The 21,957-nt window shown below is 37.4% G+C and overlaps 1 protein-coding gene across 1 annotated transcript in view; it reads right to left on the reverse strand.

The window, feature by feature from the left end:
- The window catches only part of LOC101348940 (protoheme IX farnesyltransferase, mitochondrial), a 205,594-nt gene that overhangs the window by 48,434 nt on the left and 135,203 nt on the right, over window positions 1-21,957 (reverse strand). The window contains exon 5 of the mRNA XM_004376188.3: window positions 13,633-13,703. Within this exon, the coding sequence (XP_004376245.1) occupies window positions 13,633-13,703 (71 nt within the window). The remainder of the gene's footprint in view (window positions 1-13,632; window positions 13,704-21,957) is intronic.

Below are 21,957 nucleotides of genomic sequence, written 5' to 3' on the forward strand. Positions count from 1 at the left end.
ATTTCTTTCTGTTATTGATTGTTTATTTTACTCCATTGTGGTTGGAGAACATACTCTGTACTATTTCAATCCTTTTAATTTATTGAGTTTTATTTTAGGCTTAGCATATGTTGCAGAGACTAATTCTGGGCAAGTATGGAGGAGAGATAGGAGCACTCTTCTTCTGACATCCTGCCCATTCTGGGAAAAGCATATCCCTACAACTGGAATATCTCAAGCAGTTTCCATTACACTGAGCTGGAAGAGAGGAATGAATGAGCAAGTTATGGTTCACATGCCACAGAGATCTTCTTAACTGAGTTTTAGCAGGTTTTCTTGAAAAAAATGTTTATTTACTGTTTGTATTTGGGATCATTCCTAGAGACTTTAAATGGCTGGTTTTTGTTTGTTTTTTTCTTGCTTCTTTTTGTTTTTAAATAACCTTCGCCAGTTTCACTGGAGAGAAGGTCTATGGGGCTCCTTACTTTGTCATGTCAAAATTGGAACTCCTACAACTGATTTTTGTATAGTGACCTTGTATCTTGTGCCCCTGCAAAAATCACTTATAACTTCTAGTAGCTTTTTCGTGGGTTCAGGTAGATTTTCTATGTTCTAGATTTCATTTGTGAATAAAGAGAACTTCACTTATTCCTTTTCAATACAAATGCCTTTTACTTATTTTTTTGACTTACTGTACTGGTTAGAACCTCCAGAATAACACTGACAATGGTCCAATTTCTACAGAATAGCCCACACAACTTAGTCTGGAAGTATGTTTTCCTCAACCTTCTTCCCAGCTTTATTTCCTTACTATTTCCCTACACTAATCCTTCAGTTTACGTACAACTGGTTTCACTTTTTTTTTTTATCTTTAAATGCATGTGTTACACTCCCATCTTTGTATCTTTGCTCACTATATTCCTCCTGCCTGGCATGTCTTTACTAGTCTAGGCATCTGTTAAAGTCTATAACCTCCCTCTCTAATCTTAATGCTCACTTCCTCTCCAGACCAGTTGTCTACTCCTATCAGAATGGCCTTCTCATTTTATTGATGGTCTATATCATATATATCTACACTGCTATCTTTACTTCTGTATTTCTCTTGCCTGGGAGGTCATTTCAACTTTATTTACCTCTTTGTAACTCTAGCAACTAGCATACTTCTCTGAATACACAATGTTCTTGATAAATGTGTCCTGAGATGATAGTATGAATGAATGAGTCAATAATCTACCACTGCCTAGTTTTCACTGAGTGGTTTCTGCTACCAACTTAATCACAAAGATGAAAATATATATAATTTTCACTCTCTGAGTCCTCTGGCTTGCTTAGTGTTTTACCTCATTCTCTACATCGCTTAAAACTAATTTGACAAAATCATGGAAAACACCAACAAAAGCAACAAAAACATATCCAAAATCAGTGAAAACACAAAGCAATAGAAGAACTTAGGAAAATAATACAAGAACTAAATGTCAAAATAAACAATTAGAAATCATACAAAAACAGCAACTAGAAATTCAAAAGATAGACAACAAAATTTCAGAAAAGGACAAGTCAATAGAAGGTTTTGGGAGCAAATTTGAAACGATGGAAGACAGAATCAGCGCGACTAAAGACAAATCCATGGACGCCACTTTGAGGAAAAGTCAGAGAAAAGAAAGAAGAAAAATGAAGAAAACCTAAGAATTATGTAGGACACAATCAAGAGCAAAAATCTGCGTATGACTTGAGTTTCAGAACAGGAGGAAATGGAAAACACAGAAAAGACTGTTGAAGATTTGCTGGCAGAAAACTTCCCCAATATTAAGAAAGATGAAAAGCTGATGATCCAAGAAGCTCAACGAAACCCATATAGGATAGACCCCCAAAAAAAGTCACCAAGCCCTATCATAATCACACTTGCCAAAACTAAAGACAAAGAAAGAATCTTGAGAGCAGCTCAAGAAAAATGAAAAGTCACATACAAAGGGGAAACAAAACGCATAAGTTCTGACTACTCGGCAGAAACTACGCAGGCAAAAAGGCAATTGGATGACATATATAAAACCTTGAAAGAAAAAAACTGCCAACCAAGAATAATATATCCTCCAAAACTCTCAAATACAATGGCAAAATCAGGACATTTCCAGATAAACAGAAATTAAGGGAATTCATAAAAAGCAAATCAAACTTACAAGAAATATTAAAGGGAATGCTTCAGTTAGAGAACCATCAACATCAGAAAAAAACTGGAGTCTAGGACACAGGACAGCATCAGCCAGGCAACAACCTAGGTAAAGAACTCTCAATAATAAAACAAAGCTAAAAGACTTAAAACAGGGAAATAGAGACCTCAGTCTGTAACTGAGGACAACATCAAAACAATAAAGAGTGGAATAAATGGTGTAGGAATAGAACTTTCAAACGGAGAGGAAGTCAAGGCAATATCAAGTAATAAAAGACAAGTTCAAAGTTAGGAAGACAAGGGTAAATTTCAAGATAACCAAAAAGAAAGTTAACAAACCTACTCATCAGAATAAAAAAGAAAAACATAAAGTCTCAGTAAACACAAAATTTATAATGAAAGAAAATCCACAAAAAAAGGAACTCAACACAAGAATGCAAGAGGAACAAAGAAAATGTCAGCACCACAAAAAAAACACAATATGACAGCAATAAACTCATACCTATCAATAACCATACTGAATGTAAATGGCTTAAATGCACCTGTAAAGAGAAAGAGAGTGGCAGAATGGATAAAAAAGCATGACCCATCAATATGTTGTCTACAAGAGACACATCTTAGAAAAAAAGACATATTAAAAATTAAATGATGGGAAAAACTTTATCAAAGCAAACAGTAATCAAAAAAGGGCAAGACTGGCATACTAATCTCTAATAAAATAGACTTTAAGGCAAAATCAACCATAAAAAACAAGGAAGGACATTATATAATGATAAAAGGTACAATACACCAAGAAGACATAACCTTAATAAGTATTTATGCACCCAATAACAGGGCTCCAAGAAACATAAAACAAATTTTAATGGCACTGAAAAGAGAAAATGACAGTTCCAAAATAATAGTAGGAGACTTCAACACACCACTCTCAGTAAAGGACAGAACATCTAGAAAGAAACTCAAAAAAGATACAAAAGATCTAAATGCCAAAATCAACCAACCTGACCTCATAAACATATGTAAAACACTACACCCAACAACAGGAAACTATACATTCTTTTCCAAAGCACATGGATCATTCGCCAGAATAGACCACATTTTAGGCTACAAAACAATCTTAAAAAAAAAAAAAAATCAAAACAATACAAAGCATTCTCTCTGATCACAAAGCCATAAAAGTAGAAATTTATAACAGGAAGATCAAGGAAAAAAAATCAAATACATGGAAACCAAATAACATCTTGCTTAAAAACAACTGGATAATAGAATAAATCAAAGAGAGAATAAAAAATTCCTAGAGTCAAATGAGAATGAAAACACATCATACCAAAATCTTTGGGACACAGCAAAGGCAGTGCTCAGAGGTCAATTTATAGCAATAAACATACACATCAAAAAAGAAGAATGGGCCAAAATCAAAATGTTAGCCTTAAAACTGTAACAAACAGAAAAAGTAAAGCAAAAGAGGCCAACAGTCATCAAAGACAGGAAATAAATAAAGATTAGAGCAGAAATAAATGAAATAGAGAACAGAAAAAGAATAATAGGAATCAACAAGACCAAAGGTTGAGTCCTTGAAAAGGTCAACAAAATCGGCAAACCACTGGTCAAACTGACAAAAGAAAAACAGGAGAGGAATCAAATAACCCAAATAAGAAATAAGATGGGGGACATTACAATTGACCCAACTGAAATAAAAAGGATCGTAACAGAATACTATGAAAAATTGTGCTCCAACAAATTTGAGAACCTAGAGGAAATGGACAAATTTCTAGATACACACTATCTACTAAACTAACACTAGCTGAGATAGAAAATCTGAAAAGACCCAAAATAAGAGCAGAGACTGAAGAAATAATAAAAAAAAGAAACCTCCAACAACAACAAAAACAACAAAAAGCCCTGGCCTGGACTGCTTCACTGGAGGTTTCTACCAAACATTCAGAAAAGAGCTTACAACAATATCACTCAAACTATTTCAGAGCTTAGAAAAGGAAGGAATACTCCCAAATTCATTCTATGAAGGTGGCATAATCCTGATACCAAAGACAGGCAAAGGCACCACAAAAAAAGAAAATTACAGACCAATCTCTCTCATGAACATAGATGCAAAATTCTTCAACAAAATTCTAGCCAATAGAATTCACCATCATATCAAAAAAATAATACACCATGACCGAGTGGGATTCATACCAAATATGCAAAGACAGTTCAACATTAGAAAATTAATCAACGAAATCCACCACATAAACAGAATGAAAGAAAAAAAAGTACATGGTCATCTCAATCGATGTAGAAAAGGGATTTGATAAAGTCCAACACCCATTCCTGATTAAAACAAACAAACAAACAAACAAAACACTCCCAAGAAAATAGGAATAGAAGGGAAATTCCTGAACATAATAAAGGGCATCTATACAAAACCAACAGCTAACATAATTTTCAACAGAAAGAGGCTGAAAGTATTCCCCCTGAGAAGAGGAACAAGACAAGGATACTCTTTATCACCATTCCAATTTTACATTGTGCTAGAAGCCCTAGCTAGAGCAATAAAGCAAGAAAAAGAAATAAAGCACATCCACGTTGGAAAGGAAGAAGTAAATTTATCCCAATTCACAGATGGGATGATCTTATACATAGAGAACCCCAAAGATTCCACTAGAAAACTATTGGAACTAATCAAAAGATTTACAGAGTAACAGTATACAATATCAACCTACAAAAATCAGTTGAATTCCTATATATCAAGAAAGAGAAATTTGAAAAGGAAATCAAGAAAACATTACCATTTATAATAGTCTCTAAAAAGATAAAATACTTAGGAACAAATCTAACCAGGAATGTAAAAGACCTATACAAAGAAAACTACAAAACGCTATTGCAAGAGACCTACATAAATGGAAAAACATACCATGCTCATGGATAGGAAGAATCAACATTGTGGAAATATCAATCCTACCCACAGTGATACACAGACACTGTACCAAAAGGAACTGGTGGACGTTCAACCATTTCAGGAGGCAGCATATGATCAAGAACCGATGGTACTGAAGGAAGATGTACAAGCTGCACTGAAGGCACTGGCGAAAAACAAGGCTCCAGGAATTGCCAGAATATCAGTTGAGATGTTTCAACAAACATATGCGGCGCTGGAAGTACTCACTCGTCTATGCCAAGAAATTTAGAAGACAGCTACCTGGCCAACCGACTGGAATAGATTCATATTTGTGCCTATTCGAAAGAAAGGTGATCCAACAGAATGTGGAAATTATCAAACAAAATCATTAATATCACATACAAGTAAAATTTTGCTGAAGATCACTCAAAAGCGGTTGCAGCAGTACATCAATGGGGAACTGCCAGAAATTCAATTTGGAAGAGGATGTGGAATGATGGATGTCATTGCTGATGTCAGATGGATCCTGGATGAAACTGAGAATACCAGAGAGATGTTTACCTGTGTTTTATCGACTATGCAAAGGCATTCGACTGTGTAGATCATAACAAATTATGGATACCATTGTGAAGAATGAGAATTCCAGAACACTTAATTGTACTCACGAGGAACCTGTACATAAGACCAAGAGGCAATCATTTAAACAGAACAAGGGGATACTACCTGGTTTAAAATCAGGAAAGGTGTGCATCAGGGTTGTATCCTTTTACTATACTTATTCAATCTGTATGCTGAGCAAATAGAGAAGCTGGACTATATGAAGAAGAATGTGGCACCAGGATTGGAGGAAGAATCATTAACAACCTGCGTTATGCAGATGACACAGTCTTGCATGCTGAGAGTTAAGAGGACTTGAAGCACTTACTGATGACGATCAAAGACTACAGCTTTCAGTATGGATTACACCTCAACACAAAGGAGACAAAAATCCTCACAACTGGACTAATAAACAATATCATGATAAACGGAGAAAACATTGAAGTTGTCGGGATTTCACTTCACTTGGATCTACAATCAACACCCATGGAAGCAGCAGTCAAGAAATCAAACTATGCATTGCATTGTTTTTGCAGCCATCTGCTGCAAAATACCTCTTTAAAGTGTTAAAAAGCAATGAGGTCACTTTAAGGACTAAGGTGTGCCTGACCCAAGCCATGGTGTTTTCAATTGTCTCATATGCATATGAATGCTGGGAAATGAATAAGAAGGACTGAAGAAGAATTGCTGCCTTTGAATTAAGGTGTTGGCAAAGAATAATGAACATACCCTGGACTGCCAAGATAAGGAACAAATCTGTTTTGGAAGAAGTACAGCCAGAAGGTTCATTAGAAGTAAGGACTTTGTTTCACATACTTTGGACATGTTATCAGGAGGGCTCAGTCCCTGGAGAAGGACATCATGCTTGGTAAAGCAGAGGGTCAGTGAAAAAGAAGTCCCTCAATGAGATGGACTGACACAGTGGCTGCAACAACAGGCTCAACCAAAACAGCAACTGTTAGGATGGCGCAGAACCGGACAGTGTGACAAATAAACCAATAAAAAAAATGAGCAACGGATATGAATAGACACTTCACCAAAGAAGACATTCAGGTGGCAAACAGACGCATGAATAAATGCTCTCTCTCGATCACTAGCCATTAGAGAAATGCAAATCAAAACTACAATGAGATACTATCTCACTCTTGTATTACTGGCACTAATCAAAAAAACAGAAAACAAGAAATGCTGGATGGGTTTTGGGGATACTGGAACTCTTATGCGCTGCTAGAGGGAATGTAAAATGGTACAGCCACTATGGCAAATGATATGGTGCCTCCTTAAAAAGCCAGAAATAGAAATACCATACGATCCAGCAATCCTACTCCTAGGAATATATCCCAGAGAAATAAGAGCCATCATACAAATAGATATGCACACCCATCTTCTTTGCAGCATTATTTACAATAGCAAAAAGACGGAAAAAACCTAAGTGCTCATCAACAGATGAATGGATAAACAAATCATGGTACACACACACAACGGAAAATACTATGTAACGACGAAGAGCAATGATGAATCCACAAAACGTCTCACAACACGGATGAGTCTGGAGGGCATTATGCTGAGTGAAATAAGTCAATCACAAAAGGACAAGTATTGCATGAGACCACTATTATAAAAACTTAAGAAAAGGTTTATATACACACACAAAAACAATCTTTGATGGTTAGAGGGAGGAGAGGCGTTGGGAGTGGAAATCACTAACTAGATAGTAGACAAGTGTGAACTTTGGTAAAGGGAAAGACAACACACAATATATGGGAAGTCAGTACAACTTGATCAAGGCAGAGTCATAGAAGCTTCCTAGACACATCCAAACACCTTGAGGGATCAAGTTACTGGGGCTGAGGGCTGGGGATTATGATCGTGGACAGCATCTAGGTCAACAGGTATAACATTATTCTTAAAGAAAATGTTCTATACCCGACTTTGGTGAGCAACTTTTGGTGTCTTAGAAGCTTGTGAGTGGCCATCTAAAATATATATATTGGTCCTATCATGTTCAAAGCAAAGGAGAATGAAGAAAACCAAAGACAGAAGGAAAATATTAGCCCCAAGGACTAAAGCACCACATGAACCACAACCTCTACCAGCCTGAGCCCAGAAGAACTAGATGGTGCCCGGCTACTACCACCTACTGCTCTGACAGGGATCACAATAGAGGGTTCTGGACAGAGCAGGAGAAAAATGTAGAACAAAATTCAAAATCACAAAAAAAAGACCAGACTTACTGGTCTGACAGAGATTGGAGGAACCCCCGCGAGACTATGGCCGTTGGATACACTGCTAACTCAGAACTGAAGCCACTCCTGAAGTCCACTTTTCAGCCAAATATAAGGCAGGCCTATAAAACAAACAATAACACACATGAGGAATGTGCTTCTTCGTTCAGTCAAGTATACAAGACCAAATGGGCAACACCTGCCCAAAAGCACAGACGAGAAGGCAGGAAGGGTCAGGAAAACTGCATGAATGAACACAGACAACCCAGGGCGGAAAGGGAAAGGGGGAGAGTGCTGACACATTGCAGGGAATGCAACTAATGTTACAAAATAATTTGTGTATGAAGTTTTTGAATGACAAACTAAAAAAAAAAAAGCAATAAAAAATTAATTATGAAAATTAATATTTATTTTGAAGGGGCCCAGGTAAATGTGGGGCCTTGATGCTTAAATTTTATTAACTTTATGGCCAATCTGCCTCTCCTTCTGGCATTTAAAGAAGTCTGAGGCCAGTTTGATTTTGATTCTTTGGTAGTCAGCATTTCACTCTTGTACTGAATTCTATTGGGATTTTTTTCTTTATGCTTAAAATTTAAGATTTTTAATCCCCTGAAGTCTTGTTAAAACCAAATAATAATTTAGGTTAACTAGTAAGAAACGTCTGCATTTTGTATTACGTCTTTTTAAGAACTATCTACGGGGGATCAAACTAACAACTTGAAAGATTAGATAGGAACTTTAGGGGGCAGTGAGTTTATGTTAATGGGGGAGGAACAACTCAGAAAAGGAGGGTGAGAATGGTTGCACAACTGGAAGAATGTAATCCATGTCACTGAACTGTACATGTAGAAACTGTTGAATTGGTGTATGTTTTGTTGTGTATATTCTCAACAACAACAAAATAAAATAAAATAAACAAACAAAAAAAGTAACTTGAATTTGTTTTTTATGTTATCACCTGATAAGCACTAAATATTTATATTTTAAAGCAAATTTTGACAACAGATGAAAGTTCTGTAAACCACTCTGCATATTTCTAGGGTTTTAAACCTCTTCCCCTTTTATTTACATATTTTATCGATCTTATTGTTATACCCTCAACAACCTTATGAAATGAATGGGATAGGAATTATGATCCCATTTTACACATGACGATGTAGCACTATGGAAAGATCAATTAAGTGACTTGCCCAAACTTAGATAACATTTTTCACTTAGTTCATGACGACCATATGAAGAATATCGGAAGACTGAGGCATTTTCTACCGTAGAAATTAAAAAAAAAAAAAAAAAAAAAAAATTGCTAATGAACTTTTTCCTGTCATTATCTTAAGGCTGGATCACATTGAATCCAATTTTCCAACAAGGAAGTAAACTCTCCGGCATTTATCTTCACTACATGCCTTTGAGTTTGTAGATTCAGCTTCTAAAGTGGGTCTACTCACCCTTCAATGTGAATTTCTGATATGAGACGTAAGAATTTCAAGGTGTGCTCTTTGCCAGAGAATAACAGGAAGCTCTCAGCTCAATTCCTTCCTCACAATAACCGTTTATAACCATGACATTTTTGCCAGAAATTTCCAAACATGTCAGTTGGCTGCATTTATTGTTTTCAATCGTAGGAAAACATAAAAACATTGAGTGTAGTTTTAAAATGCTATTTAGAAGGGGTATGTATTACAAAGTCTATCCACAAACTGATTAAGATACATGGTACTTCTCATTTATGTGTTGTTTGTTTTCTCTTCCAGGCAAAAAAAGCTTTTGGAATTTGTATGAAATAGCCTTAAGAATAAAGAAATTCAGTGAACATCATCATCATCATCATCCCCTTTATAAAGGGTGGCCTACAGTTATCATCACTCTGGACATTCTGGAGAATGACAGGGACACCCTCAATAATTCTGCTGGGACAACAGGCATAAAGCAGGACTGCCCTGGCTTCCCAGCATGCAGTCACTCAACCTTTAGCCCATTGTACAGTCATTCCGTGTGGCAGATCTCCTTGTCTATTTTATCTCTTGATTCTGGCATCACCCGATACTCACATACCACGGACACCTCCTCTCCTTTATTCTTCTTTCACTGTCTTGGATTACTCCCTGGATCAAGCTGAACCACAGAGATGCGACTTTGGCTTGTAATGTCTGGCCAAGAGTTCCCTCTCCTTCTCCATACTCTCTAAAACGCTCTCATGGGGACCTGTTTTCTAGTATTTTGTCTTTGGCTTGCACCAAGGGATGCCTGCTATTTGCTCTCCTTTACAAAAGTTGCTGATGATATTCTTCTACCATCATCAGCCAGTGTCCCCTACTCTTTAAGAACCAAGAGGCAGATGTTCCGGCTTCCCTGAGTGGGTCCTTTCTTTGTATGGACAGATAGTCTCTGAGAGACAGTTCTATGTACTTGTTGGGACCTGAGGGTCTGGGATTAAATGGACCAGGGCCAAATTCTGGTTCTGCCACTTCCCCAGAATAACAGCATAGGCAAGTTACTTATTCTTTTGGAGCCTCAGTTTCCTCCCCTGAATATTGCGAGAATTCAACAGCCTCTTCCTCGTGGTGCGACAGTGAGATCTCTGCCTCATGGTGCGACAGTGAGAATTAAGTACAAACAGTGCATGTGATGCTTTATCATCATGATGTAACTATGTCAGCAGAAGATGGTGAATGAAATTTACTGCTCGACCTTATTAACTATGTGAATTTGATAAACTGTTCTTGTGATCTTAGCATTTACCCACATTCTATTTTCCCTAATCATGACTTTCATTACACAATTTTTTCTATTTTACTAAAAGTGTCTGGGGATGCCTCAGATTCTTCCTGGAATAAAGAATAAAGTTGAACAACTGAAAAACCCCACTATCTTCCCTGTCAGCTCTATCAGGCGTTCTGCACCCACTATCTCTCCACCAAGTTTTTCTTGAAGAGAAGACTAAAAGCACAAAGGAAGGCGGTCATGCACAAAGCAAAGGGCTCCTGTGGGGTCCCCGCTCCTCAGAACATCACAGAACAACCTGTCCATGCATGTGTTTCTTTCTGTAAGTGTCACTACATTACTTTTACTCTTCAGAATATAATTTTGTTCATTTCAATTTTCAAAGTAAACTGCAATCACTTGAAAAAACTAACGAAATACATTGTTTCCATAAGTGTTTACAGTCTGTTTACAAAGGCTGAAATAGCTGTCATCAGCACAAGACTTTCAAAGGAATTCTTTCCCAGACTTACAATACTGCTGTCCATTAACAATGACAGGGACTCACACTTCACATACCAAATAGTAAAGTAGTTTATAAAGTTGCATAGAATCAACAAGGTATATTACACCAAATCAAAGCTGGTAGTAAACACCAAAAAGAAAATTGCAAAATAAACTGGCTAAGCATTGTATTTAAATAGTCAATAGCATGAGGACCACTAAAGCTGAGAAATAAATGTTAATGGATAGCTTATAAGACTTTCTACTACACCCTATACGGCCACCCTTTTGTAAAAAAAATCTGTGTAGCAGACAATATTTTACTAAATTATAATAAATATTAATTGGCGTCTTCATCATCTAGTGCTGCTATAACAGAAATACCACAAGTGGATGGCTTTAACAAAGAGAAATTTATTTCTTCACAGTAAAGTAGGCTAAAAGTCCAAATTCAGGGCGTCAGCTCCAGGGGAAGGCTTTCTCTCTGTCAGCCTTCTCATCAATGTTCCCCTGGACTAGGAGCTTCTTCGCACAGGGACCCTGGGTCCAAAGGACACACTCTGCTCCTGGCACTGCTTTCTTGGTGGTATGATGTCCTCCCTGTCTCTCTGCTCACTTCTTTTACATCTCAAGAGATTGCCTCAGGACACAATCCAATCTTGTAGATTGAGTCCTGCTTTACTAAAACAACTGCCACCCATCCTCCCTCATTAACATCAAAGAGGCAGGATTTACAACATATAGGAAAATCACACAATACCGGGAATCATGGCCCAGCCAAATTGCTACACACATTTTTGGGGGGACATAATTCAATCCATGACAATTGGCGAGATGTAAAGTCTTCAGTCCTAAAATATACTTCTCAATATAAGATTTGTACTCCGGACTCATAACAGTTCCTTGTACCTATTTAATAAAGTACACCTTAGCTATAAAAATAAGTTTGTGTCTATTTTCTTCAGGCTTATAATTTGCTCTCTAAAATACCAGTTAAGGTTTATTATTACAAAAAAAAAAAAAAATCTGCGTGGGCCATCTTGCAAACAAAAGAACTTATAATTTAAAAAGAGTAAGTAACCTCCCTTCCTTTAAAAAAGAAGGACATTGCCAGTGACAACCACGAAGGACAGGATGACCCTGCCTGAACATACTAACAGACTTTACTTTCCTAAAGCAGAAAGAATGGACTACACTGGGCAAAGATTGCTGTTGTCATTGGGTGCCGTTGAGTCCATTTCAACTCACAGAGACCCTGTGTGACAGAGTAGAACTGCCCCATAGGGTTTTCTAGAATGTAATCTTTTCAGGAACAGATCGCCAGGTCTTTCTCCCTCAGAGTAACTGGGTGGGATTGAACTGCCAATCTTTTGGTTAGCAGCTGAGTGCCTAACAGTTACGCCACCAGGGCTCCTTTGGGCACAGATTATCACTATTTTCCTAATGACTACACTTGCTGGCGGTATTCCTACACTCCCCCTGGTTCCAAAGGAGTGTATGAGTTTACTGAGGATAAATGAGTGGACATAAATTCGGATCCAAATCACTTACCTGTGATGTGACCAGTGGCAAGAACAGCTTTTAGCTTCTGAGATGGGTAACAAGAGTCACATTCTCCCCTCTAAAGATAAACCACTTCACACAAAAGGACTTGTGACAATTTCAAAACATCAACATAACACATAGTTTTGTTTATACTTCAAAAAAGGAAATAAAATATTAGGTATACATGAAGTTTTTGTTCTTAAATCTGACACTATATAAATTTCCCTTTTTTTAAATATAATGGTATTTTAAATTTATTAAGAATTAAATGGTTAAAAACAGTTAATATTAAATATCATTTATTTGCATAGACTATATGACTGTATCTGCATTTGTATTTATTTTACTTAATATGTATGATAATTTGATCCACAAGTGCTACTCCAATTTTAAGCTCCATGAGGGCATTGCCTGGAAATATGAAAAGAGAACTTAGGACAGTCAGTATAAACCATTTGGCTCTTTCTATTGTTCTAGGCTTGTGATACACATTAGATTCAAAAAAATATCTTAAAATGACGATTTAGAGGGTTCAGGAAGTAAAATGTTTAATTATTAACCATTAGTGATATTAAAATATTTATATGCCTTTTAGTTCCACTTAATTGAATTTGGTGGAAAGGAGAGTAATGGAGGCAGTACTTTACTTGGCATATAACAGCGTTATCGGTTTATCTGAAAAAATGACTTTTCAGACATATCTTTCCTCGGTGACCCTATATAGATTTGTCTAAAAATCATTTGTATTAACGGAATGTTTTTATCTTCAGTCACTACAAGTGAAACATTCAATAAAGTAATCTAAAAGTTACTCCCATAATACAACTGCAAATTTTATATCAGTCTTAAGTGCTTTGTAGTACATACTGGTATGAAAAGTACTGTGTATCCACACCAATTTGTCCCTTTGAAGGTACAGTGCTTTAACTTCAGAACTCAAGGCAAAAGACTGCCAAATGATTTAGGATGAACAAGCAACTGAATGTTCGACAATGTGGAAGAGACTTATGTTCATGATTTACCTGATCTGCCCACGAACCAGAGGTCTGTTCTTTGTCCTATTCATGTTTGAATCAAATGGCACCTCAAAAAACTGTAAAAAGATTGAAAAAAAGGACAGCAGACATTAAGTATAATGTGAAACAATTCTCCTCTATCTGCTTTAGTTTCACAAATATTTCCACAGTAAATGCCATTTCAATTTTGATAGTATGAATTAATAGTCTTGGCACTCTGAGGTAAAATTCTCCGGGAGACATACATTTTTAAAAGTACATGCATTAATTGTCAGGAATAAGCACAGTTCTACTTTTATCCGTTTTGAAAACCATTTGTTAAGTATACAATTCTATTCTTTAAAGCCACCATTTTGGGTTTAAAGCATTAGTGCTGCAAATGATTCCAGAATCCTTCACACATTCCAGAGCCTGGGAATCAGCCAAGAATCAATCAACTCTGACTTTGGGGAATGGGCTACTGAAGTCAAGAATCAGGGCTGAGGTAAATTAAGATGCCAGATTAAACTGTACAGAACCACTGAGATTACACTGCAACTAGGGTAACCATTCCAGTATGCCTGGGATAGTCCTGGTTTATGCCTATGGTCCCTGCATCGTTATTAACAAAAACCCCTTCCAATCTCAAGGCATCCCAGTTCGGACATATGGTCACCATTATGTATTGAACTGTGTCCCCCCAAAATATATGTATTGTAAATCCTAACCTCTATACCTATGGATGTAATCTCATTTGGGAATAGGGTTTTCTTTGTTATATTAATGAGGCCATATCAGCGCAGGGTGTTTTAAGCCAATCACTTCTGAGGTATAAAAGGAAGAGACTAGGCACAGAGACAAGCCAGCAAAAACAGGACTTCCCCCAGTGTGGACAGAGATAGCCTTCTCCTAGATCCTGTGCCCTGAATTCAGACTTCTGGCCTCCTACACTGTGAGAAAATAAATTTCTGTTTGTTAAAGCCATGCACTTGTGGTACTTCTGTTACAGCAGCACTAAGAAATTGTCAGTACCTCTAACAATGAAGTACTGTTTCTTGTTCATCTATTAAAAGACAAGGCCCAGGGAATTATCAAAACTCATTTTCCAGAGCACTGACAAATTACACAATATATTCCTAAATTTGTTATCAATGTCCTTTACTTGTCACCTCTTTTGGTAAAGCAGAACTCTCAAAAAATGTGCTGATCTGGTTATTATTTGAGAATACCTTTGACTAAACGGGTTTGAAGCAAATCGGAAGATGAAACAATAATTCAATGGAAGGTCTAAGTCAGTATTTCTCCAACTATGTTTCTTAATAATCCCTGCAGTTGCTCCCAGAAAGGATGATTCCATGGTCAAATCACATTAATACATGAAAGGTGCTGAGAAATTCCAAAATGAAAAAATCTAATTAACACTGCTTAGCCAGTGTTTCCCAAACATATTGGACCATGAAACTTTTTACTACAGAAAGGTATTTAGCAGACTTTGGAAATATACAGTGCTTTGTACTCAGTGGTTGTTAGCTGCCATTGAGTTGGCCCCTAACTCATGGCAACCCCATATGTTACAGAGTAGAACTGCTCTATAGGGTTTTCTTGGCTGTAATCTTTATGGAAGCAGTTTGCCAGGCCTTTCTTCCACAGAACCACTGGGTGGGTTCAAACTGCCAACCTTTAGGTTAGCAGCTGATTGCAAATTGTTTGTGCCACCCAGACTCCTCTGTACTCAGTAGGTATTCTATAAATGTTAGAAAAAAACATGCATTAGTGCTAAAAGGACAAAGTCTAGAAATATGTAAAGTAACATTTTATTTTATTGTACTTTTTAAATAATCTAGTACCATCTACTAATAAATAAATGTTAAAATTAAAGAAAATTTTATCCTGAACTATTTGAAAAATGTAGAATGGATTCTTATAGGTTAAGACTTCTGGTTGTGTTTCTGTTAATTTCCTAAAAAAATTGATGTAAGTTTCCTTTCCCCTTATGTGATGCTATCACAACTGTCTCACTTCTTTTTTTAACAATGTTTTAACATCCCTACACACAATCATACCTTTTTTCTCTCATTCCTTTCAGACTACTGTATTGTCTTCACTCACACACTCTGTGCAGAGTTATTAATAGTGAGGATTCCCTGTCACCTATAGTAAATATCTAGCATTCCTAGTCCCTCACATCTGGGTACAGTGACTACCCAGTGGCAGCCCGTTCTGTCAATGGTCAGGTATCTGGTTTTCTCAGACCTTTGAAATAAAGCCACAAACCAATAAGGATAATCACCACCATTCCCACAACAACACTAAGAGACCATACATTATATCTCCTTATTACAAGAATAGCTATCTTCCTCCCATGGCTGGCCTTTACTAAGGATGGCTCCTGCATGTTAAGCATTTTACATGCCTTGTAAGGATGTGTATGCTGAGCCAGAGCTGTCAGAATCTCAGCTGCAGCCAGACAATGTGGTTGCAGGCAGAGGAAGAAATGACACGCTGTGAATTTGTACCGCCTCACCTGCTCTACCTGATGCCATGACTGCGTGAAAAGACCCCAGACTACGAGATGGCTCATTCTCCCATGGTGGCTTTTTGGAATTGGCTTCTGTTGCAAGCAGCTTGGCAGCTGTCTGCCTTAACTGTTCCTCTTGGCCTTTCTTGCAGGGTAGACCCAGGGGAAAGTGGTTAGAAGAGAGTCAACAGAGAGAGCTACTTTATTCTTTTGATCAACTGCAGGCTATTTTACTTTATGGATATACCACAAAACCAATTCCATACAGATGGTCAGGTTGTTTTTCATCTTTCTGTATTGCAAACATCTCCAAACACATATCTGCATATGTGTGCAGTTATGCCTAGAGGATAAACCCCTAGAATAATCCCCTTCCTTCTGAAAACACAGTTCTCCCTTGACTGGGGTACACTACTACTGAGTGGTTCCCCTAATTCTACATTTGTCTAATGTCCCTCTTTGCCCTTATTGTTCAGTCAATACTATTTCCTTAGCACTTACTATGTGCCACACAGTGGAGATACAAAAGTCAATTAGAGTCAGCACTCCCTTTCCAGAAATTCATGCTTTAACGCAGGGCTCAGCAAACTAAGGCCCATGGGTCAGATCTGACTTGCCATCTATTTTTGTATGGCCCACGAGCTAATAATGGTTTTCACATTTTCTAATGTTTGGGGAAAAAAAATCAAAAGAAGAATAATATCTTGTGACATGTGAAAATTATATGAAAGTTCAATTTCAGTGTCCATATATAAAGTTTTATTAGAATTCAGTCACACTAATTTTTTAATGTATTCTGTGGCTGCTTGTGCACCCGAACAGTTGAGTAGTTGCAAAAGAGACCATATGGCCTACAAAGCCTAAGGTATCTAAACTGTCAACATGATTTGGTCCTTTAGAGAAAAAGTTTGCTGACTCCTGGTCTAATGGAAAGACTGAGACTCAAAAACTTGGACATTTATAATAACATGTATAGTATAATGAAAGAGTACCTGTCAAGGACTACGGGAGCCCAGAAAACGGGCTCCAAACTCAGCTGGCGAGACAGGCAAAGAAGGGCAAGGAAAACACCCTTGAGGTACTCTTAAGCTGAGGTTTAAAGACTGAGCAGGAGTGAAGACAGTTGAAGAGGACACGGGAGGAGGGAAGAACACGCCAGACACATGGGAAAGTTTAAGCAAAGAAAGGCATGGGAGGCAAGAATTTCATGACGTGTCTGGGTTGCTACAAGGAGTTCAGCATAGCAAAGAGGTTAAGAGCTTAGACTTTGTACTTAGAGAGAGATCTGGGTTAAATTTCAGTTTTACCACATACTAGAGGCTGTGTAACCTTGTCTGAAACCCAGTTTCCTCATGTGTAAAATGATAATAACATAACTTGCAAGTCTGAAGTCAGGATTAATGAAGATAACATATATAAACAGAATCCTTGGCGTATAGAAGGTGCTTGATAATTAAAAATTGAACTGTTATTATTATTAATGTTGCTGGATGGGCTGGTGATGACTCTCCAGAGGAGCCAGATCATGGAGAGCCTCACATGCCAGGCTAAGGGGCCAGGGCTCTACTGTGAATGTGTTTTGGATAGATCACTTTGACTGCCACTGTGGGGACAGCTTTGACACAAAAGACTTTAACGGCCCCAGTGAGAGATGCTGAGGTGGTGGAGATCTTCTTTTGACCCTAATACAATAAATCTTGTCCAAGGTTTAGACCCCAACCCTCTGAATTCACTCTCCTATCTTTAAAAAGGGAGCCCTGGTGGCTCAGTGGTTAAGCGCTTGGTTCAAAAGGTTGGTGGTTTGAACCCACCAGCCACTCTATGGAAGAAAGATGTGGCAGTCTGCTTCCGTAAAGACTACAGCCTTACAAACCCTATGGGATGGTTCTACTCTGTACTACACGGTTGCTATGAGTTGGAATTGACTTGACGGCAACGGGTTTGGTTTGGTTTGGTTTATCTTTGACTAAAACCACTGTGTCTGCAACCTTGACTTTCTCCTGAGCTCCGAGTTTGTAATGTCAGTTGACTTTTGGTTATTTTTACTCGGATTTTTTTTTTAATTTAAATAATATTTTGTTGTGTTTTCGGTGAAAGTTTACACAGCAGATTAGGTTCCCATTCAACAATTTTTATACAAATTGCTGAGTGACACTGGTTACATTCTTTACAATGAGTGAATATTCTCATTGTTTCCGTTCTGGTTGTTCCATTTCCAATAATCTAGTTTCCCTGCCCCCTCACCTTCTCATCTATTTTTTTCTTTTTAAAGCAATTGTAGACCGTTTGGTCTCATATAGCTGATTTTTTAAGGGAGTGTAGTACTCACGGGTGATAGTCTTTATTTGGTGAGCCAATTTTATTTAGTTAAAAGGTGACCTCAGGGGGTAGTTTCAGTTCAAGGTTTAAAGAGTATCTCAGGGCAATAGTCTCGGGGAGTCCTTTAGTCTCAACTGGTCCAGTAGGTCTGGATTTTTTTTAGGAATTTGAGGTTCTATTCCACATTTTTCTCCCATTCTGTCAGGATCCATCTACTGTGGTCTTCGTCAGAACAATCTGTAGTGGTAGCAGGGCACCATCTAGTTCTTCTGGTCTCAGGGTATATGAGGCTATGGTCTGTGTAAACAGTTAAGCTTGTAGACTAGTTTTTTCACTGAGTCTTGGGTTTCCTTCTATCTCTTTTGTTCCAGATGAGAAGAGACCAACAGATGTATCTTAGACGGCTTCTCACAAGCTTTTAAGACCCCAGACACTACTCACCAGACTAGGATGCAGAACATAAACTTCAAGAACTACATTATGCCAAATGACCGAGTTGCCCCAGGAGACTATGGTCCTGAGACTTCAAACCCAGAAAACCAATCCCATGAGATATTTGGTTACGTCTAAGAAGCATCCATAACTTTGCCCCCTATGTGCTTTTTAATATATATATGAATGTATGTGCATATACATACATACACGCATACATATATACATATACATATCTATATATATGTACAAATGTGCCCATATATACATACCTATACACATATCCGCATACACACATACATATATACCTGTACATATATATTTTGGTTGTTGCTGCTGTTACTGCAAAATTATATACACTGTAGGAATTATTGAAAGGTCATTTAGTTGCGTAGAACTTAGTGACGTCTTTTGCCTTGGTCAGGCTGTGCACAACTCACCCATACTCAGCGTTGCATTTCCTATCAACAAAAATAACAAGTGTCTACTATCTAGAGAGTGATTCCCCCTCACCCCCTCCCATTCCCTGGTAACCACCAATGAATGTAGTTCTCTGTATATATACTGATTTTTGTCTTTTTACAAAAGTGAGATCATAAAATATTTGTCCTTCCGTGACTGACTTATTTCACTCAGCGTAAGGTCCTCCAGATGCATCCATGTTATGTTTTGAGTACTCATCATTATTTTTTATGGCTGCATAGCATTCTACTCTATGTATGTACCACATTTTGTTTAGTCATTCATCTGCTGATGGGCACTTAGGTCATTTCCATCTTTTTGCTATTGTGAATAGTGCTGCAATTAACCTTCACAAGCATTGCCATGCCAATCCTCTTCCACATGTTGCTGTAAAAAAAATTAGCATAGTGTGCTTATGGAAATACTTTGAGGGGGAGAGGGTGTGATCGGCAAACAAACGCACAAGGCATGCATTATTTGCGTACAAATACAGTACAGATGTCCATTCCTGTCTTTACTATTAGATTTCTAGCATATATACCTGAAATGGGATTGCAAGATCATAAGGTAGTTTTTATTTCTAGTTTTTTGAGGAAGTGCCAAACTTTTCCATAGTGGTTGTACCATTTTACAACACCTCCAGGAAAACATAAGAATTCCAATCTCCCCACATCCTCTCCAGCATTTGTTGTTCTCTATTTTTTTTTAAATCTGTGCCATTTTAGCAGGGGTGAGACAGTATCTCATCACAGTTTTGATTTGCATCTCTCTAATGGCTAATGATCGTGAATACTTTTTCATATGTTTTTTGGCCGCTAGAATGTCCTCTTTGGTGAAGTGTCTGTCATGTTCTTTGCCCATTTCTTAATTTAGTTTTTTGTTCTTGTTGGGGAATTTTTCTACATATTTTAGAGATTAGACATTTATTGAATATGTTGTTCCCAAAGATGTTTTTCCCCACTTGTGGGTTGTCTTTTTACTCTTTTGATAAAGTCTTTTGATGAGTATAAGTATTTAACTTTTCTGAGGTCCCAGTTATCTAATTTGTCTTCTGTGGTTCATGTATTTGTAGTTGTGTTTGATAATCTATTAAAAAAAAAATTAAGTCCCATAGTTTTGTCCCTATGTTTTCTCCCCAAAACTTTACAGTTTTTGCTTTAACATCTAGGTCTTTGATCCATTTTGAGTTAGTTTTTATGTATGGTGTGAGGTATGTGTCCTGTTTCATTTTTCTGCAAGTGGATATCCAGTTTTTCCAGCAGTATATATTAAAGAGACTGTTTCTTCCCCATTGCATGAACTTTCACACCTTGTGGAAAATCGGTTGTCCATAGATGGATGGATTTATTTCTGGGTTCTCAATTCTATTCCACTGGTCAATATGTCTGTCATTGAAAGAGTACCAGGGTGTTCTGATTACTGTAGCTGTACAGTATGTTTTGAAGTTGGGAAGTGTGAGGCCACCTACTTTGTTCTTCTTCTTCAAGATTGCTTTGGCTATCTTGGGCCTCCTTCCTTTCCATATAAAGCTGGTAATTAATTTTTCCATTTCAGTAAAGACTGTTGCTGGAATTTGAATTGGGACTGCATTGTACTATAGATCACTTTGGGTAGTATTCACCTTTTCACAATATTAAGTCTTTCAATCCATGAGCAGAGAATGCCCTTCCATTTATGTAAGCCTCTTTCAGTCTCTTGTAATAATGTTTTACAGTTTTCATTGGATAAGTCTTCTACCTCCCTGGTTAGGTTTATTCCTAGGCATTTTATCATTTTGGGGGCTACTGTAAATAGTATAGTTTTCTTAATTTCCTTTTCAGATTTCTTCATGTTAGTGTATAGGAACCCAACTGAATTTTGTGTGTTGATCTTGTACCCTGCAAAGTTTTTGAATTCTTCTATCAGATCAAGAAGATTTCTTGTAGACTTTTTGGTGTTTTCTATGTATAGGATCATGTCATCTGCAAATAGGGATAGTTTTACAGCTTACTTCCTGATTTGGATACTGTTCATTTCTCTTTCTTGCCTTACTGCTCTGGCTAAGACTTCCAGTAAAATATTGAATAAGAGAGGTGATAATGGACGTCCTTGTCTCATTCCCGTTTTCAAGGGGAAGGCTCTCAGTCTTTCTCCATGGAAGATACGTTGGTTGTTGGTTTTGCATATATGCCCTTAATTATGTTGAGAAATTTCCCTTCAATTGTTATTTTGCTGACAGTTTTTATCAGCAAAGGGTGTAAGATTTTGTCAAATGCCCTTTCTGCATCAATTGAGATGATCATGTGATTCTTTGTCTATTTATGTGGTGAATTACATTAATTGATTTTCTAATGTTGAACTACCCTTGCATTCCTGGTATAAATCCTACTTGACCATGATGGATGATTTTCCTAATATGTTGAATTCTGTTTATTAGAATTTTATTGAGAATTTTTGTGTCTATATTCATGAGGTATATTGGTTTGTCTTTTTTTTTTTTGTGAGGTCTTTACATGGCTTTGGAACCCTGGTGGTGCAGTGGTCAAGACCTCAGCAGTTTGAATCCACAAGTCGCTCCTTGGAAACCCTATAGGGCAGTTCTATTCTGTCCTATAGGTTGACTTGATGGCAGTGGGTTTCGG

This window comes from Trichechus manatus, unplaced genomic scaffold (assembly GCF_000243295.1).
Source record: "Trichechus manatus latirostris isolate Lorelei unplaced genomic scaffold, TriManLat1.0 scaffold00040, whole genome shotgun sequence".
In the NCBI taxonomy this organism is placed as follows: domain Eukaryota; kingdom Metazoa; phylum Chordata; class Mammalia; order Sirenia; family Trichechidae; genus Trichechus; species Trichechus manatus.